The 26993-nt window shown below is 40.0% G+C and overlaps 2 protein-coding genes and 1 non-coding gene across 3 annotated transcripts in view; 1 reads left to right on the top strand and 2 right to left on the bottom strand.

The window, feature by feature from the left end:
* Nucleotides 1-398: 398 nt before the first annotated feature.
* Nucleotides 399-26901, bottom strand: LOC140930862 (peroxisomal carnitine O-octanoyltransferase-like). The gene is made up of 19 exons (XM_073380575.1): nucleotides 26774-26901; nucleotides 25245-25352; nucleotides 23095-23219; nucleotides 21865-22043; nucleotides 20345-20469; nucleotides 20147-20255; nucleotides 18919-19006; nucleotides 17726-17839; nucleotides 16085-16186; nucleotides 13490-13573; nucleotides 10660-10767; nucleotides 10357-10487; nucleotides 9667-9727; nucleotides 8994-9056; nucleotides 8297-8375; nucleotides 7563-7610; nucleotides 3350-3395; nucleotides 2495-2614; nucleotides 399-1426 (listed from the first exon to the last, which is right to left on the bottom strand). The coding sequence occupies exons 1-19, from the start codon at nucleotides 26859-26861 to the stop codon at nucleotides 1306-1308; spliced, it is 1899 nt and encodes a 632-aa protein (XP_073236676.1). The 5' UTR covers nucleotides 26862-26901; the 3' UTR covers nucleotides 399-1305.
* On the bottom strand, nucleotides 5726-5945 carry LOC140932501 (small nucleolar RNA U3). Its single transcript, XR_012164966.1, has one exon. It is a non-coding gene; the product is annotated as a small nucleolar RNA U3 (small nucleolar RNA).
* LOC140930861 (uncharacterized) overlaps nucleotides 10284-26993 on the top strand; it is a 52521-nt gene continuing 35811 nt past the window's right edge. The window contains exon 1 of the mRNA XM_073380574.1: nucleotides 10284-10297. The gene's annotated coding sequence lies outside the window, so the exon portion shown is untranslated. The remainder of the gene's footprint in view (nucleotides 10298-26993) is intronic.

The raw sequence follows: 26993 nt of genomic DNA, 5'->3' as shown, positions 1-26993 counted from the left end.
GCGCGGGTTTGATGAGTGTTTGACACGCCAAGTGCGAAGGAGAGGGGAAGGCTTGAATTGAAGTGCGTGAGTGAGGAGACTTTCTTTTTAGTATTAAAGTCTTTCCAGAAAATGGTCGTGGCAGTGTTGCAGGGGGGAGCTAAGGGCACCCGTGGCCAGTTCTCCCGGCTCCGCCGTCGCGGCTTTTGCATGTTTTAACCAAGTTATTCACTATAGAGACCCTTTAAAAACACCGTGAGACTGTTTATAGTGTATTTTGAGATTTACTCTATTGATTGGAAGACAGTACATGACAGTAGTGGCCTTGATTACAGTGGAACCTCGATTTAACGAAGGGCCAAGAACTGACAAAATTTGTTCGCTATAACGAGGTTTCGTTATATCGAGGTTCTTTTTCATATGATTTAGTATTATTGGGGTAAAGAAAATCGTTCGCTATATCAATGACTTTGTTATATAGAGCTTCGTTATATCGAGGTTCCACTGTATTGTACAATTCAAGTACGAGAGAAGGCGAATTTATTCCATTTGAGGAGAGAAAAGGTACACGAAACTGTGCAATTAATTTCTGTACTCAAAGAGTGGCGAATGTTATACCTGTTGCTTCAAATGTTACCACAAAAAGAAGTGTACTGTATTTCGAAGTGAAGAGATTCATATGGCCAGTCCAATCAGCTTTTTTGAAGCATACAAACTAATAGCGGGCAAATCCACTCTGCAACCTTTTTTTTGAAACTGTAATCCGTTTTCATGAGACGAACCAAACTTAGTGAGTTAAGTTCATGAAAATTTTGACCTGTGGCTCAGTTAAGTACGTCTGAATGAATTTAGATCGTCCAACACGTTTTATCCGTCTACTTCAAACACCCTGTGTATTCCTACCCTGGCTCCAGAGGCCCGTTCTCAAAATACCTAACATGAAATAAACCGTTCTTACGGTTTGATAAGACTTCCGAGATGGTTGTTTTTTTCTCTCGGCGCAACCATCAGTATCGATAAGACAAAAATATCCTCTGAAACCCAAGGTAGTGTTTTCCCGGTGTACGGATTGAATTCAAACTCTTTCCCAGGGCTTTTCCCTCGAAATTTGGAAGCCCTGGAAACGAGTTGGATCAAACTGCTGCCTCCCACCAAGAGAACTCTCTCTTGCTCCCACTCACTGCAGTCCAGAGTCCTTCTGACTGAGCCAACTCCGCCACGGTTAAGCGGATCGTTTACGTGTGAACGCAAAGGCAGAAGTTTGTATGCGTTTAAGTAAAAGGGACTAGTGTGGACATGAAAGCTTTTAAGCTATTGTTATGGATTTCACAGCTTGGCGGTAATTAGAAGGCTCTTCATGTCCGATAAACTTTCGTCAAGCGCAGTTTTGAACTTGTTGGCATCTGTTACATCGGAGTTTGTAAACGTAGCGATCCAGAATGTTATGCTAACAAGAAAACAACAACAAAAACCTTTCGGTTAGGTTCTGATCAGCAGAAAGGCAACAGCTTCATCTACATCTTTTGCCTGTAGTGATTATCAAAGTAAAGCAGCTTCAAACTCAGTTAGAAACACCATAAAGCAAGAAGACACTCAGAATAAAAAACCCACGGCTTACGCACGCCGGGCAGTCGCAGCCATAAACATCTGTTTTGTCCTTGTTTGGGCTCATTATCATGGAATACCCGCGAGACCCTTGTACGACAGAAGTCCGTGCTCAGGTAACCTTTATTTGGCTTTTTCTTGCCTGCGTTGCAGACGCTCTAAACCTTCTGTATAGCAGAGTACACAAATGGTTTAGAGGAGTGCGTGGGCCGGCTGCAACGCAGGCTGCTCTTTTCAGGCGTTCAGATATTGGAACGCAGCCTCAGTCCCCCTCACATTTTGCTTGTTCCCTTTCACTAGCTATTAGGGGAGCAAGGATAGCGCAGTGGTGAGAGCACTCGCCTCCCACCAATATGGTCCACGTTCAAATCCCGGTGTCGACACCATATGTGGGTTGAATTTGTTGTTGGTTCTCTCCCTTGCTCCGAGAGGTTTTTCTCCGGGTACCCCGGTTTCCCTATCTCCTCAAAAACCAACATTTCCAAATTCTAATTCGACCAGGAATCAGGTAGACGAAGAACCACTAAGTGGATGTGCTACCTCTAAATCGTTATTTATTTATTTATTTCTTTATCTGAGCGCCCGACATAAGCGCGCGAAAACTTGTGCAATCAAGTGATAATTGGTTAACCTTATTTACACTTCATTAGGTAACATTAGTTAGCATTAGTTGGCGTGCGTTATTGAAGCCAATCTCTGGAGGGTACCATAAAAAACCAATCAAAACTAGAAAGGAAACAAATGAAACGGCGCTTGTCTCATAACAAAGAACGCGCGATCGATTAACACTCTTCCTTTGACAAACTGGTAAACAAAGTGGCACGGGTGGTTCAAAAACCTCCGATATTTATCATCAGGTAGGAACCGACCAAACAATAAAATAAAGCTTTGTAGAGATAAGAAATCTTACTCATTTTCCTGGATGCTGTAAAAGGCTCCATAACCGTCTTTGACCATGGCGGCACAGCCACCAATAACGGTCGTAAAACCTGTACAACTTGTAGACAGGACAAAATTCGCGCCTCCACCGCTGTAAAATAAATATTAAAAGGCATGTACATTGATAAAAATTCCAACGAAGGCTTTTGGAACAGTCCTTGGAAAGTATTCCACGAATGTAGTGCAATCGCTTACTATGCGACTAAAGCTAGAGCTAAAAAATTGTTTAATGTCATGAAAGACATGTATTCATCGTTCCGTGGAACACAGCAGCCGATCTGTACCACAGTGTATTTCGTCCTCCAACAACATGATGGAACTCTTTTCAGACTTATTATTTAACCGCAGCAGGAATGGCTCAATTCAATCGGTAGAGCGCTTGACTGCAGAACATGAAGTCGCGCGTTCGATTCCCGGGATCGGACCAACACTCAGGGTATTGAAATAACTGAAAAATGACGGTAGTTCCTTTGCACTGCAAACGGCTAGACCCTCGCGTGGTTCGGATGACCACGTAAAACGGTAGTCCCGTCTCCAGTAGGAGACGTAACAATAGTTTCCCCAATTAGTACTTTCGTGCTAAATATATTGTCACTCAAATAAAGTGCATTTTTTTTCAGGCTTTCTTTTCGCAACTGCTGTAAGCTGAGTACATAACTGCGATGATCTTCCCTGAGTTAAAAGAGTTTCAGAGTGCTAAAAAATGCCTGTCAAGATATAAAAGGGGCTGTGTAGGACTTTTTTTTTCCCACAGAGTCCGAGCAGCTCGCTCAACTAAACCTCCAATGGATTGAGAAAACGGAACTTTTATGAGAAAAGCAAATACCTGGCTGTCCATGCTTTGTCCAAGTAGATAGCTGGAGTTAGAATTCCTGCAAAGGAAAGAGAAGAAGTAAATGATCATCCAAAAGAAAAACACGGTTTGAAAAGCGGACTCTCTTTCTTTAAGACCACTTCACAATTTGTGGAATCAAGGCACACACCAGATAGTCTCCTTCGCAGTTGTGTTGTGTCATCACGCAGGAGCGTTGCGTGATGACACAACGAACGGCTGCCAAAGAAGGTAAGTTAAGCAAGAGTGTAGACTACGAGTAGTCCCCATTTTCCCTCAGGGATAGTAGAACGAGCGTGAAAATCACCCCACGTGAGAAAGGTGAGTCGCGGCGGGGAGAGGGTTATGCGTTGTGAGAGCAACGTATAAGGTCAAAAGCCTGGGCTTTGTAGACCCTCATTTTTCGTTCTCCCCGCCGCGTCTCGCCTTTCTCGCGTGGCTGTATTTTCACGTGCGCTCGCTTTTCGCTCGCGCTAATATCCCTGAGGAAAAATGGGGACTACTTGTAGTCTAGCAAAGGGGGATTCGGGACTTCGGGTAGACTTGTGGGGACCAAAAGATTAATCATAACGGATTGGTCTGTCAGGGCTGTAGCCAGACAGGAGAGAGGCAATATAAGAGGTTCTTAGTCAGTAGGGTTTCTCAATCCCGTCATCCCGACCCAAATCTTCGCTCAGTCCCGTCCCGCATGCAGGGCATACTTTCAATCCCGAATCTCGCCTCCATTAAGTTTGCTTAAATCACGAACCTTTTGGGGACCCTTACAATATCAGAACAGAGATTGGATAAAACGTTTCAAACATAGATACGTCTTAGCCATATACAATGGGGACCTTAAGATCCGACGTCGTTGACGGCAACGGGAACGTCACAAGAGCAATAGGTTTAATAACCAAAACAACAATTTTGCACGTGCATCACGCTTTTTTGTACATTTCTTTGCCGTCACTGCACGACTACGACGTGAAAATGCCTAATTTCACGTTGTAAAGAGGAAGTACTCAAGTGACGACGAAATTTTCTCCCTCTTTCTGAACTTGGATATGGTTCTTAGGAATTCAACTTTAGGAGGGTTCGCCTACATTTGAAAAGTTAGTGACTTGGAGTAATCGCGGTGAAGATTGAAAGAACGCGAATTCACTTTTTCAGCGACGTTTTCTATGCCGTCGCCGTCCTCGGATCTTGAGATCCCTAATATTTTTTTCGAGCAGGGCACACGCAAGAAACCTCAAAACTGCCTTCGATTGTTCTGGCTGTCGGTGGATTTAAAAAGTGATGATCTTATGAATATAGTTTTAACGCACACTTGTAGGAAATTGAACTTGTCCTTGTAAAATTTAATCGGATCATTCCAAACGATTTACTTTGAAGCTTTCTCGAGTACCGTTTACATCAACAAGGTGTATTTTAATTTTTTGACATGGCTTAGATCATATTTAGCTTGAACTTAGTTCAGTTGTGTTAAATAAAATTATTGAGAAAAACAACTTTACATCATGTTTAAGTAAATTGCCTTTAAACGAGTTTACGGTTTGGCGAAAAACTAAAACTTGCTTAAGGCTATTTTTTTGAAAATCGTTTTCACTGAAAATAAAGCAGTACTTCGCTTACGTTTTAGCTAAGAGTCCGTGAAGTATAATCACGTGCTAAAGCATGCATTTTACAACACGGATGTCAACAAAAAAAAGCAATATTTATCCGTTAAAGCTAACTATGAACTACATATCCACTTTGAGGAGCAAAGATCCGTTGTTGATGAACGCTAACATTGTTCACGTACACGAGCAGAGGACGTACTCTCTGTATAAGTTTGAAGGCGGACGAAACGGATTTGTGTGGTGTTTTTTACATGACTAGCTAATAGACATTCGACAAGCGTTGAGTATTGAGTCACGAATAATTCGTCACGCAGGATATAGTTTACAAACGAAAAACAATTGTTGAGTTGCATTCGACTTGCAAATGAACACAGCATCAACGCTGACAGAAGCGCTAAATATAAATACCTGTCTGAATCATACATGTGAATACATGTAACCATGGATTCATCACATGTGCTTTTTTAAAGATAATTTTCATTTCGTAAAGCGTACGACCCAGTCAAATTAGTTGAGAATTAAATCACTATTCAAGAGATATTTAAATCATGTTCGTAAGTTTTCTCTCGTTCAAAGACGAAGCTATACATAAATCAATTAACGAAATATTCAGAGGTATATAAATCACCCGCTCTCGTTCAAAAAGTAGAGAGCTATTGTAGAAACAGGAAAGAAATTTGGCCAAACATGGGGCTGTGAATCTAAAAATTACAAAGGTAGCAATGTTGATGCTCTGTTTAATTTTTTCTTCTGTTTAAGATGTAAAAGATCAACCGCTCAGAATGCGATCACCTCCTCCTAATCCCCGCTGATGGAGGAAAAGGAACGGTCATCAATCGCCAGCGACCGATTGCCATGAAGGCAAAGTCGTCGACGTGCTTCGCGCTCAGAGGTGAACGCTTCGCATCGTCATCACGGTTGATGGGGTTGTCTTTGTTAGGGTACAAAGACGGGACGCGTACTATAGAAATGATCCTAGTAAGTACGGTCTTGTTGGTAATGGATGTTACTGAAACGAGTAATTCGAGCCGCAATTTGCCTGCATGTGGGACAGCCGTCCCTTTGAATGGCCCATACCTGGACGCATGCGTACTACCAAAACTTCAAATAAAATTTTGCTTTTTCCTGATTGTACATCTAACTTAAAGTAAGATCGCATACTTCTCCCAAATTCCGCATATTTATTTCTTTGATCTGAACGTTAAATTCATTTCACCTACTAACTATTTCTTTAATATCCATAGTATTTCTAGAACATTTATTGCTTATAACAATTCTGGACTACTCTAAATCGCTATAATTTTAATAAAATGTGTGGGTTTTCGCTTTCTCTGCTGTTCACCTAAAGTAAGTGACCAAAAGAACTGTTGCCGAACTCACTAATTCGAATCTCTAGAAATTTATTTGCGATGTGAACTGGTCAGCCGCGTTCGAATACTGTCGGGCATTGGGGACATAACATCAAGCCACAGACCATTCCATTTATAACCAACTGGCGAAGATAAGGTTGTGAATTTCAAGGACTTTTCAAGACCTAATAAAGAAATCAAGTACTTTTCAAGGACCTAAACCGAATTCAAGAACTTTCAAGACGACTAGTAAAATTCAAGACCTTTCCAAGATTGTACGAACTATGTTAATTGTTGAGAGCTTTTACGTCAACCATAATACTCGCTGATTTGTAAAAGAGACATAAAATCTATCATTGAGGGGTGTGAGAGGGAGTGGAGCTGAAGTCTACGTTATGATCTTTCTGTTACTTTCATGACTTCACCGTATTTTTGCATTTTGCTATCTCTTCTCCAGAGATTCGTTCAGGAAAAACCTTGGAAGAAGCAAGGGTAGCAACTCATCGTCACCACTTAAAATTAGTTGTTTAGTTTTATTTAGATGTGTCTCCGATAGACCCTTCCACGGCAGGAGCCCATCTTGTCCACGGTTTTTTCAACTTTTGACATGGACAAGTTAGGGAAAAGATCAGTCGACACTACTGTGGAAAAAGCGCCTTAAAATTAGTAAAATTGCCAAATTTGAAAGTGCGTATGCATTTCTGAAGAAAATTATACGCTTTCTACTGTCAGAACAACAAATGAAATAATTTTTCGTCTTGTTGATGAAGCAACATAGTTAATGTAAATACAAGTTCTTCCTACTTTGTTTTGCTTTTCTTTTTTTTTCTCGTTGTATTTCCTTTGATTTTACCTGCTACCTAGAACCTAAATTGTTCAGGGAGGTAACAAGAAAACCAGCTGCTTCATTTAGCTTCCTAGCTTGCACATTATTCTCGTTACATTTAATTTATATATCTGGTACTGTAATTAAATTTCCTGGAGTGCAATATTAACCAGGTACATCGACAAAAGCATAATAAAAATTATTTTTATTATTATTACTATTATTTAACGAGCGAAGATTCAGGTCCGCAAAGTTGCGAAAATTTACATATGTTTGTATACTGGGGGGCAGGTTTGTGCCCCGCCCCCCCCCCCCCCGCCCCCATCATAAAAACGTCTTTAAAATTTCGCGACATTGGGGAGCTATACTTTTCGTTAGTTTTCATGAGCGCTGGCACGCTTAGCAACCCTCAGCTGGAGAATGTTAATTCTCACCTTCTGAAGCAGCGACCAGTTGTAATCCCAACAAATGACGGTCAATACCTAGAGAGAGATAAAACCGTGTCATTGAGTGGTAAACGTTAGCGACCGGAGAAGGTGATTACTTCGCTCGTTAGCATACTGACTAAATTTCTTCCCTATGACTGAAATACAATACCCCGAGGTTTGGAAAGAACCGAGCCTTGTTTGACGGTAAGTCAAGAACAAGCGAGCGGGGTCGTACGGTTGATACCAACGTTCTAGAGTGAGGGTCAAAGCCGAGTGTGAAATTGGGAAGAGAAGAGTTTTTTTCCTCTCTCCCGCTTCGCGCCTTGAAAAGCAATTTTGAGAAAAAGAAAACGACTGTTCTGCAGTGTACTCGTTACTTTAAAGGTCTGCACGAGGGTGCTTTAAAACCGTTAACTTCTTAAACCGTTAAAGAAATGCAAGTCGACAGCTAAACCACAATTTGTTTGTACGCATGTGATTGGCATAGATGAAGCAACAACGTCAAAGATACAGTAGCCTGAAATGGGCAAACAACAACAACAAGATCTTGCTTTAGTTTCTTCACTTTAACTTCTGATCAATTACTAAAAACAACAACATTCTGGGATCAGAACATTCGAGATCAGTAGCAAGCATCGAGCCGCAACTTGAGGCCTTTTTTTGGGGGGGGGGGGGTAGGGGGACGTTATTATTGTCGGAGGTTGTTATTTCGTAGCTTTACGGTAAAACCTCCTCAGTACCTTGTCCATTGACAGCGTCTTTCATGAGTTTATCGTGCTTTTTGTAAGCTTCTCGAAACAGTCGTATTTTTGTAGCGGTCTGTAGCGGAAAAAAATTAACGAAAGTTAAAGAAAAATTGGTGGTTTCAGGTGAACGTAAAATTAACTTCAGACCACTCGGCCCTAGCCTAGGATTAGGCAACATCACTTTTATTTATCCACGGTAAAAACAATCAGGCTAAATATACAATATACAATATCCTAAAAATGTTTACAAACTATAGAATTAACGGTAATAGCATTATCCATGAATGCCGTGTTCAGTTTCTGAAAGCCAGTCAAAGATTTTGCTTGTCTTACATCAGTGGGCAAATTGTTCCACAGAACAGCGCCGCCGGCAAGGGAACAGCAAGCTTGTTTTCAGAATCTCTAAGGTTATAAGAATTAAATAAATCGCTGCGTAGTACGAATTTTGAAGACATGTAATCAGGTGCAAGGCAATTCAAAGATTTATACACCATCACAGCCTTCTGAATTTGCCGCTGAGTTTCAAAGTTTTGCCACCCCAAATCATTTAAAAGTATACTCGCATCTGCATCATAATTGGAGTTTGTGACGGTTAAGGGTTAGGCTTACCAGTGGAGGAAAAAGGCGAAAAACGGGGGTGAAAAAAATAAAAAAGGCTAACCAATCCCACATGTGACACATGTTAGCTTACATCATCGTTATTTGCCACCATTGCTTTGCACCAAGCAGTCGACTCAACTGTACACGAACGAACCTAAGATAAAAAGCAAATTTTCAGAATAATTATAGTTGAATTGCTTCTCGATTTTTTTTTCACAACCGAAACTCATTCACCTCGGTTTTAAATGACTCAGATTTACGCTATAAACGAGTAGATTCAATTTTGAAAGCAAGGACCAACTTACAAAAAAGAAAGACCGGATCCCAATAAGGATCTAATCAGCTATAATCTTATTCCCTTAAAACTAATCCGTAGCAACCGTGACTCTGACAGAAAGGCACGCGAGGCTCACCTCATTGACAAAGCTATCACTTTAGAACTTCGTGGTATAAATAGACGTGATGAACTCAATTAGTGACATTTATCTCTTAGTAGCCTATCATTTTCTGTTTGCTATGTATTTAAATCCCGCATATGTAACGTCCATCTTTTATCTGTATTCATTTTTCTTTTATAGCCCCCGTTGAAGGTTTGTGTTGCAAACCGAAATATCGGGCAAATATAATTCACCACTTTACTTATGTTTTCTTTCTTTAAAATTTGGTACTCAAGATTTTACTGATCCAGGTATACTGAAGATCCGGCGGATCCTCACTGGTTTGTCGTTGTGGTTTTGCCTTCACAAGTGTTTTTAGTAACTTACTGTGTCTGTCCTGCCATGGTAAAACAGTCGCGTCTGAGCTGTCTCGTAAGTTGCTGCAGGTCTACAAAAAGAAATGACCATAGGGCTGTTATTACTTAATGAATACCGCACCACTCTTCACTATACCTCTCTCGGCCGCAGAGGCCTCTCTGTGTCGTAGGGAGAAAAACAGAAAGTGCGCGGGGGACTATGGGAAAAGGAAAGAGGAAGCCTTTTTCCTCTTCCCATCGTCCACTGCCCCCTTCTCTATTTTTAATTGAACCCACGCAGGAGCCATTCCGCAAGAGAGAATCACTTCACCACTAGTTTAAGCAGTTGAGTCCCATTATCTCGAACCTGGATCCCTCATACCTCCCTTGCCGTAAACTTGGGCTCATACATAGTTTTACTCGTAGGAGGGCCTATCACCTACCAACAGGAGCGAGGGGCTTATGACAGGACCAAAAAAGTCTTTTAAAACAATCTACATAGCAGTGCTGACATACTTTTTAAGGTTCAAAACGTAGTGGAAAGGTCCGTTAAAAGTCGAATTCAGTACAAGCTAGAGGTGGGAGCTCAGAGGGGCGATGTACCTTTTTGCTTACAGTGAGATGAGCCTATAAATGTGGGGGCTTATAATCGGAAGTTTACGGTATTTCACACACTTGACATGTATCACTGTAGATATTCAGTTTATTTCGCAGAACTTACTTGCCATGAAGCTTGTAATACGTCAGTTGAAGAGCCAGCTGTACAAACGTGTCCGGATGGATCTTGAACGGTTTTATAAATTCTTTACCGTATTTCCCAGGGTAATGTAAAAATAAGTTCATTGTGTTTGCCTGAAATGGAACGAGGACAGCGCAAAAATTTCTTTTGCATCATAGGAATTCAAATTTAAAATTTACCTGCAAACGACAGCCAGGGGAAAATGTTTCAAAGAAGGTTGGATGGTTCATGCGTCAGCGTGGTTATGTCGAGATATGAAGCAATTAATTTGGTAAGAGGACTCACCGTCTCTTCGTATTTTTGAATGGTTTCCTTAATTCCTCGAGATATAACGTCATCAACAGTGAACACTAGCTCTTGAGGTCTGAAATAGTTGTTTACCTCTTGGCTTCCCTGAAACCAAAACAAGACAGTTGTGTGAGACTGAGATCAATTTCTGTGTAACTGACCACCTACCCCTCCCCGAAGTCAACATTGACACTTACTTCTCAGCCATGACAGTTACGTACAGCGTACTAATGAACTTATTGGGGAGTTTACGCAACGACGACGGCGACAGCTACGAAAACGTCACTTAAAAAGTGAATTTGCGCTGCCTCAAACTTTATCGTGTTTATTTCATCTCGTTTAATTCGTCAAATGTTGGCAAATTTGTTTGGAGTCGAATTCTAAAGGACTGCATCAAAGTTCAGGAAAAGAGAAAGAAAGTTGTTGTCTTTTGTTCCCGCCCTCAACAAAACGTGAAATTAGGCAGTCTCACGTTGTAGTCGTGCAACGGCGGCAGAGAAATGTACAAAAAGGCGTGATGCACGTGCAAAGTTGTTGTTTTGCTTGTCTAAACCTATTGATTTTTTGCCGTTCTCGTTGGCGCCGTCGTCGTCGTTGCGTAAACTCTCTATTAACTACCTTACCAATCGTGGTCACGACAAAGCCTTTCTCACAACACAAACAGAGCGTGCCTCAGACGTTCCTCGTGCTTACGCAATTAAAGACAAACCTCCTACACGGACTGAAACCACTCCTTTTGTTATTACTTGTAACCTTACATTGCCTAATGTCGCGCAAATTATTCACAAACATTCCCACTTCCTCTACTCCTCAGAACGTTGTAGAAATGTTTTTTGAAATCATCCGATAGTAGCTTACCGCCGTCCTAACAATTTAAGCGATATTACCGTGCGACAGCAGGGACTGCATCACATGCCCCTATATTGACCATGGCCATGACAAAATCAAATCCCATATTACCTGTAATACTTTTAATGTTATCTACATGATTCAATGCCGCCTTTGGGGAAACCAAACGCTGCCTCAAGGACTGTTTTAATTACCGGTAACATTGACACCCTATACTCAACTCCTCCGGTAGTTACATCCAAACCGCAGTTCAGAACACTTTCTCAGCAATAGCCACTCTGTTTCCCATATGTTACCTATCCCAATTGAAACACCTACATATGAACACGATTGTCTTAAAAAAAGCACGTGAGGCGCTCCTCATTGATAAAGCCAAAACCATCGATCCTCTGGGAATGAATAAACTTGACAAACTATAATGATTATGTAATCTTTATCCTTTTTTTCGGTTTATTTTTCTTAGTAGCCACACCTTACCACGTCATACCATGTAACTTCCGTTTATTATTTTACAGTAGTATATATTCTGTATATTCGTGGTTTTTCCTAATATGCCTGATGAAGACTGGTATTGGCCAGTCGAAATATTGTATACCTCAGCCTTTTTCACGTTGTTTGATCAGTCTTTGCTGTATTCTTTTTGACTTTAATTCAATTTTTATCTTTTTCGACTGATCACGATCTTGTTTGATACAACGTTGAGCTACATTGATCGTTCACAGTTCTTTGTAGTGGTTTTTCAAGCCTTAGTTTACATTACTTACTTCTCACTTAGGGCAGGAGTCCACAACTCGGAGCGAGCAACTCCCATACTAGGTCTACGTCACGGCGCTTTTACAGGCCAGTTTATTTGTGGACAAGTTTTGGGGACTTTTTCTCGCGAAAATAGAATCTCCACTATGTCTATGAGTGAATTCGAAGTATAAGGTATCAAAAAGGAAAACGACACGTTAAAAAAAGACCAAAAATATCATTTTTAGGTCTCTAGGTTTTGCACACTGGTTTTTGAAATTTAACAGATTTTCAAAATTCGCGCCAAAACCGTTCTAAAAATAAACTGATCCGTGAAAACGCCGTGACACTAGCGTATAAAAGTTGCTCGCTCCGGTTTATGCCGATATTATGGGCTCCTGCTTAGAGCAAAATCGTCACTGAATCGTGACTTAGGGGAGGGGTAGGTGGTCATTATCAGTTACCCAAAAACCTCAAATGATCCGGAGTCTGCTACCACGTTAGACTTGTCAACCGCCTTGACGGAAGAGTAAAAGACTTAACCGTATAGACCGTATAGTTTACTCGGGTGCGGGGGAAAAACACGTGTGCGCGTGGAGATGCGCCTCTTCTCGCGTGAGGTTATTTTGCGCACGCTCAAGCATTTCGATCACCGTACGTTTCCTAACAAGGAAATAAGGAACTACTCGTAGTCCAGGCTTCAAAAGGTGGATAGCGTTATCCACCGGAGAAATCTCTATCCAGTGGATATTGCAACTGGTTTCCTTGATACTTATCCACTGGACAAATTGTTAATTATCCAATGGATAGCGCTACCCAGCTTTTAAGCAACTAGGGACAGGTATATAGGTTTAATTCACCGAATTTCAGGTTGTAAGGGAAAAATATTGACAACGAAATAACTAAAAAATAACAATTTGTTGACAGAACGCCAAGTTGAAACAAAGCAATTGCGCCTAGTTTTTTTAGTGGTTAGTATAGCGAACGCTGACGAAATATAGGATGTTGCAGAGTCATTTTGGCTAAAGCCCGGGCCAAATGTAGAACTTTTCATGAGACGAACCAAAGTTACAGCCACTGATCAGGCGAAAGCAGTTAGGGAACTGACCCAACACGCACGCGAATCGACTTCAGAAGTTAGCGAACAGGACGCTGGCGAAACGACTAGCAGGCGAAAAGACCATAAACCAAAAAAAAACACGATATAAAAACAGCCTAGCCACAGTACAGCATCAAAAGTCATTACCTTCCATTTCCCTCCGTTTCCATGGAGAGACATACATGCTGAGTAAACAGAGTTTATTTCTACAATGCCATCAAACGGTGCATGCTGTAAAAAGAACAAATAGGAAGAAATATTGAGCAATTATCAAATGAGCTGAGGATGATGTGAGTCGAATGCGAAGAATTATACAGAGCGAGGAGACTGTTATGTACCGAGGCGAAGGCCGAGGTAGATAACACCCTCCGAGATGTGGATAATTCTTCACATCATACGAAAGACGAATTCAATAATTGTTTTATCATTTATTCAAAATATTTCTAAGTTCTTCACCCTTTAGGCCCTAAGAGTTATCAGCACCAAATTTCTCCTTGTAATATAAGTGCTTTTCAAAACAGAGTCGTCATGAGAATTACAGACAAGATCACACATGATAAATTTGCTTGCTATTTTATCAACCTCTCCCCACTGATTCTCTAGGAAATGAATAGGGGCAACAAATGAGAATTAAAATTTTGATCTTAGGGTTTAGAGGGTTAACAAGCTTGCCTCCTCATGGACTTTCTTCTAAACTTTGGCCTATTTCTCGGTACGGTTTCAGGATATAAACAGATGTATTTTCTAGTAGATACTACTCAAAAAGTAGATAACATCCATCGCGCAATGTGTTGTGCTTATTCTTGCATTTCTTCCGTTCAGTTTTAGTTAAAAATTCAGCTTTTTCGTTTTCAGATAGCCGTGAACGCTATTTTTTCAGTTCACTCGTGAATAAACAGTTAGGCGCCCGCGCCTGGAAACGAGGTTGATCAATAGACTGTCGCCCGAGCAGCCTCGTTTCCAGGTAAATATCATACCATCGATCAACTCCATTTCCAAGCCAATACGCCATTGATTCGATGGTATATTGCTCACATCTTTCATATTTGGTTAACGCCGGTTGGATATGAACATTTAGCCGGTGCTAGCTTAGATCCAATCAGAAACGGTGAAATATTTTGAATGAATAATGAATTCTAATTTTAATACAAGGATAGAGGTGCGAATCTAATCGAAATGTTCGCGGTAGTTAGTCCATACCCTATAGGTACTCTAGTTTGAGTAACGGTACACCGTAAACTGGCGCTTATAAGCCCCCCTCCCCCCTCCTCAGTTATACGTCCGTCTACCTGTACATAGTGGTAACAGGAATGAGTGGAGTCCAATTAGATAGATAATCACACGAGTGATCAAACAAAATCGGACGACCGCGGGGCGGGAGTCCGGCGGTTTAATCATGAGTATCATTACAGACCGAATTGGACGACACGATGTTCTGTTATGAATTAATCATGACCTTAACAAAACCAACATTTGGACATTTTAGGCTTTTTTAAATCAGAACAAAAGAAATTTCGAGAGGGTTTTTGGCTAGTAGTTAAAAAAAAAGCCATTTTAGCGCGCGCGTGATTGCGCGTTCTGTTCTATAGTGCTGAAATCAGGGCAGTTGATAGCCAATCAGATTTGAGAATTTTGTTATAGTTATGATTAACAAAAAGATACATCTTATTATAAGCGTTCCCCCCGGATATAGGCACCCCTCGCTCCAAATGTACTGAAATGAATCCGATCTGTTATGACGTTTTGATGCTAATTAAAAACCAGTAAATTAATGCACTGATCAGCACTGCTTTAGCCTGTTTCCAAGCGCTTTTTCTATTCCGTTTTTTAAGCCCCCTGCGCCCGGTTCCCGAAAGGCAGATTAGCGCTAATCCCGGATTAAGAGATTTTATTCCCCTTTCCGTATTTACCTTCCTATGCATTGTTTAGAGAAACATTTTGTGTGAATCATTACTGTGTCGCAGAGTAAAGGCACAACACTATTTTGTAAGCTTAAGTTACATGCTCTTAGCAAGAAAACCGCGCTTAAAATTTCGCTTAATCCTTGGTTAAACTTAACCATTCTTACTAGAAACCGGGCCCTGGGCCCAGTTGTTCGAAGACCGATTAGCGCTTAACCCAGGGTTAAATTTAACCCGGGTTTCTTTTTCTTATGCTGAAAAACATTTTCTCGGGTAATTTTCTCTGTTATTTTCAAGAGTATCCAATCATCAACTTCTTGACAAAAAGAATTAAACTGAATCTTCTTTTTAAGCTTTCAAATCTGAATTCAAATTTCGCACTAACCCTGGGTTATCTTAACCTAGCTTTGAACAACCCGGCCCTGGATATTAACTGTATTATAAAAAATATATATTTGGGGTTTCGGGACAAAATGACCATGTTTTTCTACGCATCCTTCCATTTTTTTCGCAGAGCACCACGCCTAACAACTGGTCAACCATTGACCGCCGGGCACGTGATTACTACACAGGTTACCCAAAAGAAGCGCAGGGACCAAGATAAGTGGATGAGGAAAATTTCTTTGCACCACTAATAATTCAATTGTTTACATTCATTTGTCTTGGAGGTTCCTTTCTTTGGACGTCTCTAAATGTACTCATGGCAACCACGTGAACTTTCGCAAACTCCCTGAATGGATAACATTTCCCTATTCAAATGACCTTGCAATGGACGTTAGCTTCCTGTGAGGGGCTAGGTCAAAGCAACTGTACAAATATGAAGACAAGTAACTGTACTTACATCACAGTGAGTAGCAAACCTTCCAGATTTGAATGCTAAAATGCTTAAGGATTTGTCAAACCATCGATTTCTACAATCGCCCTTTATTGATTCTACACACACCTGCGATAAAAAGAGAACATAAATCACTGAGGTAATGTCTAGTATTGCAGATTACTCGCCCTTACTTGCTTTGGAACTTAATAGAGAGCTTTAGATGATCTTAGATTCTAAGACGAGAAATTTAGAGTCGCGTTTACGGCTAACGGCAAACGTGAATTTGCACCACGTGACCAAGTTTTCCCTCAACTCTTGCTTTACTGCTCATTACTTCTACCCCAAAATTAGTAGTTCCACGTTAGCTTTGTCTATAACAATTTTTTGGGCTGTTTTTAACCGGTCATTTTCTATTTTGAGAAATTCTTAACTTGAATCTGAAGTTTGCCGTTTTCCGTAAGCGTCACTCTAAATTTCTCTAATACTAAAGGTGCGTTCGATTGGGAAATCCGGATTTAGATTTTCAAAATCTAAATCCGGATTTCCCAATCGAACGCGAAATCCGAAAAAGGATTTCACCTCCGAGAAATCCGTCCTCAGGGTGGATTTCAATTAAGAAATCCAAATCCGGATTTTTTGGATTTCCCTTTTCGTCGTTCGATTGGGAAATCCGAAAAAGGATTTGCAAAACCATTCTCGTGAACAGTGGTCTTCTCTTTGCTAAGTATGCGTGCGCGTGCAAGACCGCTGTTCTTAAGGACAGTTTTCAAATCCTTTTTCGGATTTGCCAATCGAACGGTAAAAATGAAAATCCAAAAACAGATATCTCAGCGTTGAAATCCGTTTTCGGATTTCGCGTTTGATTGCAAATCCGAAATCCGGATTTTAAAATCTATTAAAATCCAGATTTCCCAATCGAACGCACCCTAAGTAGTGCTCGCGCGTGAGCCAGCGTCATTTTGGCGGGAAAACGTGGTAGCCGTCGCCATTCTACTACGAGTTTTCGCGCGAATGTCGTGGTGGCGAAACAAGATATCAAATGTTAGAAATTTTATCATTTTGCGATCGGGGGAGCACGCAATCTCCTTCACTAAAGATAACAATGCTAACTTTTCTAGTGAAAAATGGTAAAATGAAGCTTTCCGGGAAGTCTATATTTTGACAATACGCGAAAAAACTCTACGTCAAATCTCGTACGCGTAGTCGTCCTCGGGCTCGAATCTAAAAAGTATAATTTATCGCGATTATTCCTACACACTTACTTTGTCAAATGTAGGCAAATGTAGGTGTCATGAGGAAGAAAGCGGGTCACGATAGATACAGTTATCTCAACGTTTTCACAGGTCGGAGTCTTAAATATAATCATGGGTGTTTTCTAATGACGCCATAACCCATTAAATTTTGGCTTATATTATATAAGCTCCTCTGACCACCGTACACTTCTACCCAAGCCATTAATTTTCTTTTTTCTCTCCTTCTTCTTCTCCTTTATTAGTGTATTCCTACTTTACTATACATATAATGTAAATATTTTATAAAGTGTGAATAAAATTGAATTGAATTGAATTGAATCGACCCTACGGGCTAATTATAGTTTGGCATTTCCCGAAAAAGTGTTCAATACCGCGGTCTGGTAAGAACACTGCGTAAAACTGTTACAGTTACCTCTGTTTCTGTCACTGGGCTGCGCTCATCAAGAACCAGGGCAAACAAACTTGTTTCAATGGTCTCCAGGTTCTTTTGGTTAGTTTTATCCAACCTGATCAGCCTCTCTCGTAGCTGGGAACGTAAAACCAAGAAGCACCTTAGCCTGCATAGTTCCTTGGATTGTTCACGTGAGAGATGAGTCTCTCACCGGGGCCGTAGCTTGCGTAGCAAGTGTTTCAGTGAGGTTTCGGAACAAAAAGAGAACGAGGAACGACGAGGAACTGGACTTTCGGTCTTCGTCGGGCGAAAAATGGGATGAGAGCCAAAAATGAAAGAGGCGGGGAGGGGAAGTTCTCTTCCTTTCCTCCCCATCCCCTCCCCGTTCTTTTACCCATCACATTTTTCGCGCGGTCTTTTGACACTCATTCCTTGTTCTTTGCTCCGAAACGGCACGGAAACGCTTGCTACGCAGACTACCGGGCCCGGACTGGGGGGGGGGGGGGGGGGAGATTAGTCTCTGGATCTGAAGGTTTTGCCATTTATGGTTTATTACTTATTATGAGTCTTCGTGGGGCGTGGTTGGTACGCCCTTACATAAGCAAGAGCCATGATGGGGCAGCTGTCCCATTATGGCTCTTGATATAAGGTATACAGTTTGTGCGGCCATAAAGGGTATTATTTTTTTACTCCTTTTGGTGTCATGCGCTGCACCCCCTTTTTATCTACATACCAATTCTCCAAACTGACATCCTTAAATTTCCTTAAAAAAACTGGTTGAGAGAATTTCATAAAAGATCACTCCAATTTTCCTTTAGTTGATCATTTTGTTAATTCCGATAACCTTTTCCCTGGATGATGTACTGATAATATTAGGAGAGAATTCATGTTGCATTTTATTGGAACAAAAGGGTTAATTTTCCAGAAACATGTTCTCCCATGTCCCGAAGCATCAGTCCAAAGCTTGTGTAAAGGACTTACTAAAAAATCTGTCATTGAAAACTATGGAATCTCCAAAAGAGGCCTGTTCTTACACCCTTGAGTGTGAAACCAATAAAGTTACACAGGTCTACTTGTTGTCCATGACTCAAGCTGCCAGGATCCTTTGCACAAATTGTTCGCGTGTGGGATGCTTAAAAATAATGCCTGTAATGTATCACGGTGAAAGTGCGCTACTCTTCTCTATGCTACATAAAAGTCAATGATCTCCTCACCTCGTACCAAACATCCCGATCTGCTCCTGTCAAACTGCCAATCTCTAATCCAGGCGATGATGCTAAGGACTCGGTCTCTTGAAGCTGCCTATGAACAGTTGGTCAGGGGTGTATCCAATCAACAATTGTTATTTAGTTAGCACAGTCACTACGTATTGACGTTCACCAGCTCTTCAGCGTTAGCTTTTTCAATTTTACATTGTACTTCGGCTAAGTTGTTGACTGCCAATCACCAGTGACATACTGCGTGAATTAAGTAGGGGGAAGGGGGACAGGGCGGGCGCTTTGCATTCCTGACTTTTGAAAAGTATTTTGGCTTCCTCCCTCTAAATCTTTTTCCATTGTGAAATATTAATCATTGTTGCATAATTTCCCCCTATTTCTCCCGGCGGGACTCCCATATAAACGGGGCCACATACCCGAGTCCATGCTCTACCGTGTGACAGATACCTAGATATCTTAGAAAAGGGTATACTCCGCCCCTTGGGTACTTCCGTCTGTGGTGCAGGCCAAGGGAAACATTGCCTTATAAAGGCCATGAAGGGATCACTTTACTAGCACCTTAAAAACCATACCCTTATCCCTGTGACATGTACCTTAACAGCTTACACATGGAAGTACCTCCCTCCCTGGGCCCTTATCCACGTCAGTAATGCTATGTGCCTTTTTTCAAATAAATATTGGAGAGAAGGAACGTGTAGCACTGTGCAATCTTCTTTGATTCTATGTTGACTTCCTGGGGGAGGTACCTTAGGAACGTTTGGGTAGGGATGTGCCACTGGGAGCCCAGACCCCTTTCCCTATACCACACCTAATCTTGCTACCCTAGACTATATGTAGACTAAACTCCCAAAATTCCTCCCTATCCTAGAGATGCTTGTATTTTTCAGACATTAATAAGGTGGACGCCTTCTTTGCAATAAAGCTGAATTGTGGGTAAATTAAGGTTTGCTGATTTCATTCCTTTAAGTGTCAATTCCTGGTTTTCCTAGTGTACACTAAAATCTTCAACCAATAAATTGATCTGTTTCCTTGAAAATGACACCCTATTCTAGACGTAAACTCTTTGATTTCTATACCATATCCCAGACTGAGTTGCTTGAAAATCATATCTGTCACAGTGGCACATGTCTATTATTATATCCTGTATATGGCACTATCCCCACCAGAGTGAGTTATGCATTGTTATAACACAGCTATCAAGGACCAAAAGAAAACTCATACTTACTTTTCTATCTCCGGTGGTGAAAGTGGCTCCATATTTTCATCTAATACTGTGCAACAAAAGATCCTTCCTCTTATTTGCACCATAATATGACGTGGCGAAGCATGAGGCGCTTAAACATTAAGAGAATAAAATAAGTCAGGCTTCTGGCAATAATTATTTTACAATTTCACGAAAAAGTCAACAATAATAAATTTGTACCTGTTACAAAGTTGGCTTTTAATGAATCTTTTTCCTTGCCAGGAATCTTGCAACAAGAGTAGAGTCGAGAAAATTGAAACATACACATTGGAATGGAACCCATTCTGTCAACAGGTAATTCTTGCCTATTAATCAAAATCAATAAGGAGTGAGAAGACAGAATATTAGGAAAACAAGTGTGTCAATAAATTATCATAATACAATGTTTAAATACATCTCTTTTTTTCACAGAAGTTTCCAAAAGACTGAAACAAAACATGGAGCATCAGCTGGTAAAGAGATATGAACAGATATGCACAGATATGCTTATAACATAAATAAGAAACCTTCAAGCTAAGTTCACTGCCATTGAGTTACAGCAAAAAAACACATTTTCCAGCAATTTCATCCTCTTTTTTGGACTGGTTTTTGTCCAATTAGCATGGAAATGGCTAAAAATGAGATAATTTATACAACATTAAGGGCATATTTTCTGACTAATTAAATGAAATTATTAATTAGCAGCTTTTTTGTTTTCGCACATACTGGTATCCAATAGCCAAAATTTTGCGTTGTTTTTTTTTGAAGATTCTATTCCATATCAAAAGGGACAAATTTGATCTTGGCTGCAAAGTGTAGTAGGCCAGTCATAGGATTTCCTCCTAAAATGCTACTTAGTGTAATAATTTTTGTGACTTAAACTCACTCAGAATTGGTCAGTATTTCCAAAACAAGGTATCGATGGAAAGATCTAAGGCATGCATCTAAGGCATGCATGCATCGTTCCATTATGAAAAGAAAATGACCACAGCGGTTGTCAAAAGGTTAACACTGACCTATAAACTCTGTGAATTGAATTAGATCTCTTGCCATACAGTCACGTTATAATATGACACGACAAAAGTTTTGTGATAATGAGAATTACACTTTAACGTCCCTTTCCCTGGCCTTCCACCACAAATTATCTTACCAGTAATTACATTGACACCCAAGAAGTGACGAATTTGAGAGTACATGTAGTAATGATTATGATTATGACCTACTATTTTCTGTGACATTACTCTTTGTGCTGCGTGACAAGAAGACTTGCTCGACATGGTAACAGCCCTCTTGAGCAGCATAAAGATATTGATTTGTCTGGTAAAACTAAGCAGGGTTTTCACTAAGAAGTCTAGTCACAGGAGAAAGGTGTAACGGTGCAGAAGAATATTTTTGAAAGAGGCTCCACGACTGGATAAAAAATAGTCATAGGCTACTAAACGTTTGCCGAAGAATTCTGCAAAGTGAATGGAGAATTCTCTAATCTCTCGATGCCCAGTGAACACCCTACTAAGGAGTGTGTGCAACAACTGTACACAATATCATTAAGGCTTCAAAACACTGGGTCAACATGATCTGCTTTTACCACAGATGAATGCAAGGATTTCACTGTTATCATAAGCAGCACGTACCTATAAACACAAATGTTTCATATTCAACTTTGTAAATGGTACTATTGCTAGAATGCTGTATTTAAGGTGCTTGTATACTTGTTTACCAACCTATAGAGTCTCTGCCAATTCTGAAGAGTTGCATGAACCATTAACGCAGCTCTCTTGATTTGGGTCCCTTCCTGAGCAGGCCAAATATCTGTTATAGGTAATGGGCCTCCAATGTTGATAGTAGGTGCTGACGGAGAGCGGGATGATAGATATGCTACATCTTCCCACCACGTCTCAAGCTGATGAACAAACATATATTTGAACCTCCCATAAGTCAGTGTTCTCCCTAAATTTTACCTCAGCAGGTAACTGGGACCATTCATGGCCAGAAGGGTACACGTCTTTTTGTTAAAGGGGAGGCGGGGGGGGTAGGGACTCCACCAGTCGCTGAGAAACTTAGGAGCTTAAGTTCTCTTAAATGTTATTCCCTCCTTTCGGGAATCAAACTAGCTACTGGAAGCTCCATGAGAAGAGTTCCCAAGCATACACACTTTTTGATAAAGAATTAATTATGTAAAAATTGCCAGTACAATACATGTACTCAGATTATTGTAGACATTTTGTCCCTCCCACTCTCAATCAAAATTCTTAGCAGCAAGTTTTTAAATATGTCCATGCAAGCTTTAATTTTGCAAGCCTCTTCCAACATAACATAATACAGTTTTATGGTGGCGTTAACTAGGACAAGGGTTTGTCAACTACTTCACAGAAAATATATATCAAACATTAAATTACATCTGTGGCCAATCAAAGTGTGCATCAAAATTAATCATAATAAGATCACATAGACCGCAGTACATTATAATCTCCTATTGATGAAACTCTACACATGGGGGGTTTGATATTATTAGAGAGGTTAAGCATCATGTTTACATCACATGGCAAATGCGAATTTGTACCACATGACCAAGTTCCCCATTACTTGTCACTTACTGTTCAAAATCATTTCTATGCACATAAAGTATTACTTTCACCCAATTTTTTATCCATAAGAGTTGTTTTGAGCTGTTTTTGTCTGCTCATTTTCTACTTGCTCACTTACTTCTACTTACTCATTTTCTACTCAACTTGAATCTGATGTTTGCTGCTTGCGGTAAACTTGAAGCTTAAACTCTCTTTTATATTTACTTAAAAGGTGCACAGGTGTGACTAAAGGTCCTCTTACTAATTGAACTATACCCCTAAAATTTTAATTATCCTAATACCTTTAGTTACACCTGCATACACCAGCAAAATAAACCCAGTGCACTACAAAGTGATGCTGAGGCAGACAAAACCATTAACAGTTACCCAATTTCTCATGCTCTTGGCTCTTAACTCAAGTTTTCTCTGAAGTTCTTTTCCAATACCACTGGCAAATTCATTCACTAAAAATTCTGTATGGAGAAACTCCTCTCTTGTAAGATGAGGCTTCACTATAACACAACACAAGAATGAATTTAATAAATAAATAAATAAACTGTTATTATTATTGTTGTATGCAATATTGTGCTTTAAGTGTTTTTAAAAATAGAACTGGTCCTGGAACATTTCCCCAAAAAGGTGTCATATTACCTCCGTCCAACCCACGTAACAGCTACTTGCTGTAAATGACCTATTAATAGTTATAAAATAACTGAGATAGTACGCGTGATCTGATTGGTCAAAAACCTATGGTTTATTATACCGGTAAACCCATAGAAAAAGACATCCGGACCACGAGCCATAAACAAAACCCGCTATTGATCTGCAAACAACGATTTTAGAAAGGCTAAAAAACAGAACAAGCTACTTACCTAGCCCTTCTTAATATCGAAAGCGTTGGTTTCAACATTTTATTAATGCCATAGCTTTTGAAGTAATAAAGTACAAAGCTGGAAAGCAGTTTACATTTCACGACGATGCCAAATCGCAGAGAAAGACAACAACTGTGTGAATTTCTGGTGTAGAAAGTCTCCTGGAAAACTTAACCATGTGCAAACCAGCAACAAAACGGATAGTTTTAGCATTCTTGATTTATTTTATGTCAAAATTAAATTCCTTAATGAAAGAAATTGTTCCAAAAAGAGATCTCTGATCAAGATATGGTACAAAATCGGCCGCTGTAGGTTGTAAACAAGCTGCCAACGATGATGAAAGATGTCAGAGTTTCGGGCTGGTTTTTTCAAACATTTGCACAAATTATTTGGTGATATCGATACCATAACCTACCTCAAACCACCTGACTTTACAAATCGACAAATATTAACGCCAGTATGTGGCTACGGCAAAGAAACCTTTCTCCACCACTGACATATTTCCATCGGTCGCTGTATTGTAGGTGCATATAAAGTTACATGCGACAAGTTCGCAAATGAAGCCACGTCGTTACCGCAGCATTTCTTAATCATAATAAAGTCCAGAAAACAGATCTTAAACCACTGCGGCTTGTAAAATGTGAATGAAGTCCTCCATTACAATAGCTGCCAGTTCTGTCTGTAAGCACGAAATTCTTACGGATCGATTCAACAAAATACACCTGCGTACAGTCTGATGTTCAGTTAATTTCTACTTCTGTAGTAAACAAACCATGAACGTATTCTTTCATTGTACGTTCGCATGAATAAATGTTGACTTTTCCTGTCAAACAGCTTTCATAAGTTATCATGTAATGAGTGCGAAAACTCGTGTTTTGAAGTGCTGCTGTTTGTTGTTTGACTGAACTGAGTTTTGAGAAAGTTCAGCGCTATTAAATCGTGAGTCATGATTGGCTTATGATGACTTTAGAGAGAAGACATGACTTGATCACCGTACTAAAACCACATTTTTGCCTAAAAGAATCCATTCTACTAAAAGTTATTTTATAAAAGCAATAGACCACACTTTCTATGGGTTTACCGGCGTGATAACCCACTTGGGATGTTGGGCGAACACTCGAAAAGCTTGTAAATCACTCGCCTTCGGCTCGTGATTTACAAGCTTTTCTCGTGTTCTCCCAACATCCCGCGTGGGTTATCACGCCGGTAAACCCATAGAAAGTGTGGTCTATTGCTTAAATGGCCACTTCCATATAAATGCCTCTTATCTAATAAACAACCTCTCTACACTGTTAAAATTGTATTAGGTGCCCCTCTCTAATAAATGCCCCTATGAGAATTAATCCAAAATACTAGGAATTAGCAAAAAGGGCAAAATTATTTGATTCATTCAGTTTCTTGCTTGATTAACAAGGCTTAATTTGAAAATTTCAGCCAGAAAAAAGGCTCCCGAAAATTCTAGGTGACCTTTTTAGGGTAAAAATCTGTTTAAAACGGGCAATTATATCATTTTTTAGATGTTCAAAATCCTAGGAGAGGCAGGCAAACAAGTAATTTTCCAACAAATGTTCCGAAAATTCTAGATCTCAAATCGTCTTCCGAACAGATATCTTCCAAAAATTGACATTGGGAGCCCCTGCAGCTATACAATAATATTGTACATACCTGAATCTAAATATTTTTCACAGGTCTGAGCTAATGGTGGAACTGGAAGACTTGGGAGTTTGTCTTGAAACTGAAATGTCTTCTCCATGTTTTTGCATATCGACGATGCTTAAAAAGAAAGAAAGCAAGATATTCATGCCACGCATGGAGAATAAAACTTGCAGGACCAATTGTTTATGAGAAAAAGGTTTTTTCTGAAAGGTCAGATCACAGCTGTCAATTAAGATTGATTTTATAAGGGCATATATTAGATGATGTTAGGGTGGGGATATGTCATTAGGATCCTCATGAAAGCCTTAGCCTGTACCAGACTATGTTCAGCTGCAATTTTGCTTCCCTATTCGAGAGTTAGACACAAAAAATTCCTCACCCCATCCTAGACAAGCTAGGAACTAGAAACTCCAATCTTCATAACACGCTCTCATAAATGAATGCCTATTCTACACCAAAAACTCTGATTTTCTATACACTTTCCCAGACTAAACTTTTGCAACCAACTATCCTTCACACTTTAACAATATATCCTATATATATGTCAAATTAATGCACTGTAAGTATCCAACTCAAGGGGCATGTTCTTTATTTAGCCGCTTTGGTCTAAAATTGGGGATAAAAAAGGCTAGCTGATAATTTCATCTTTCAAGCATTTGAAAGACGAAAGAAACATAGTTTATTCTACCGTTCCATCATATCTTCATTTGCTTAAATTTAGCTGTTTAATATTGTTATTTTAATCGGTAACAACTGTACAAAATGGTAATACTGAATAAACTTGTTGTTGTTGTGAATTTCCTCATACATGTATATCATATAAACGTACAGTGGTACATCTATTCAGAGGACACCCTCATAATTAAGGTAAGTGTTCCCTGAATAGAGGTTGGGCTGGGGTTTGTTAATAATTAACCAACAAAGAAAATAATGATCATTTTCGTTGCAGTCGTTATTTCAAGCAGCTAGATTACTGTATAAAAAATCATGACTGTGACATTGGTAACAGTTTGTTAACCAAGTAAAAACCTTTCATCAATTGCTCTATTGTATTGCAAAGCCCATGTTCTGAAGGCTGTCATAATGTGATTAGTGTTAAACTTATCAACTGTCTTTGTGGTAGTCACAGGATGAAGCAGCTAGCTGGATTTGTTCACGGTAGTTCAAATCCTTGGCCATGCTTGAAAGTAACCAGCTGGTTTGCCTCCGGCCAGCTGGGATTCTTAACCCTGTTAAATTCAATTTGAATTATAATGGGAATACACCCGGCGCCCACCAAGAATGCCTAGGACTTGACTTGATGCGCGAAAGCGTTGTCAAAATTATTAAGTGTAGATGTAGATGTAGATGAATATTATAAAAACACACCAAGGGTAAATCTGTGCAATTGCCGGTTGTTTTGGCTGCTTTGCCATAAAATTTTACACTGATGGGATGCAAGACTGAGTTCAGCGCAAAGCTTGAGCCCAAGGTATAAATCTGAATCTCACAGCAAAAAATTATTAATAATCTTAAGCGTATTAATTAAGGCATTATACCTGAAAAACAACGTCTGGTAAAACAAACCGCTTTCCAGTAATGTAATTTCGCTGCTTTCAGTGTAATCTGCGCCACCATAGACTGCATGTGGCTTGCTAAGTGAAATGAAAATAGGAAGTCCTCTGGTTTGAAATAAAAAACAACAACAACAACAAATTCGCGCGCCGCGCCTCCAAAAAGCAAGTGAACGAGCAATAGACTGGAAACGACTACCTGATG

Source organism: Porites lutea, chromosome 3 (assembly GCF_958299795.1).
Source record: "Porites lutea chromosome 3, jaPorLute2.1, whole genome shotgun sequence".
NCBI lineage: Eukaryota > Metazoa > Cnidaria > Anthozoa > Scleractinia > Poritidae > Porites > Porites lutea.
The sequence above is the reverse complement of the archived record's forward strand: the minus strand, read 5'-3'. Positions and strand labels throughout refer to the sequence as shown.

What these genes read in the sequence shown, in the direction of transcription:
- LOC140930862 (XM_073380575.1), bottom strand. Translation starts at nt 26,861, where the DNA reads ATGCAGTCTATGGTGGCGCAGATTACACTGAAAGCAGCGAAATTACAT. An exon ending in GACAAAGCATGGACAGCCAG is followed by an intron (nt 2,615 to 3,349) that starts GTATTTGCTTTT and finishes TTTATTTTACAG; the next exon opens with CGGTGGAGGCGCGAATTTTG. An exon ending in TACAGCATCCAGGAAAATGA is followed by an intron (nt 1,427 to 2,494) that starts GTAAGATTTCTT and finishes TTTTCTTGTTAG; the next exon opens with CATAACATTCTGGATCGCTA.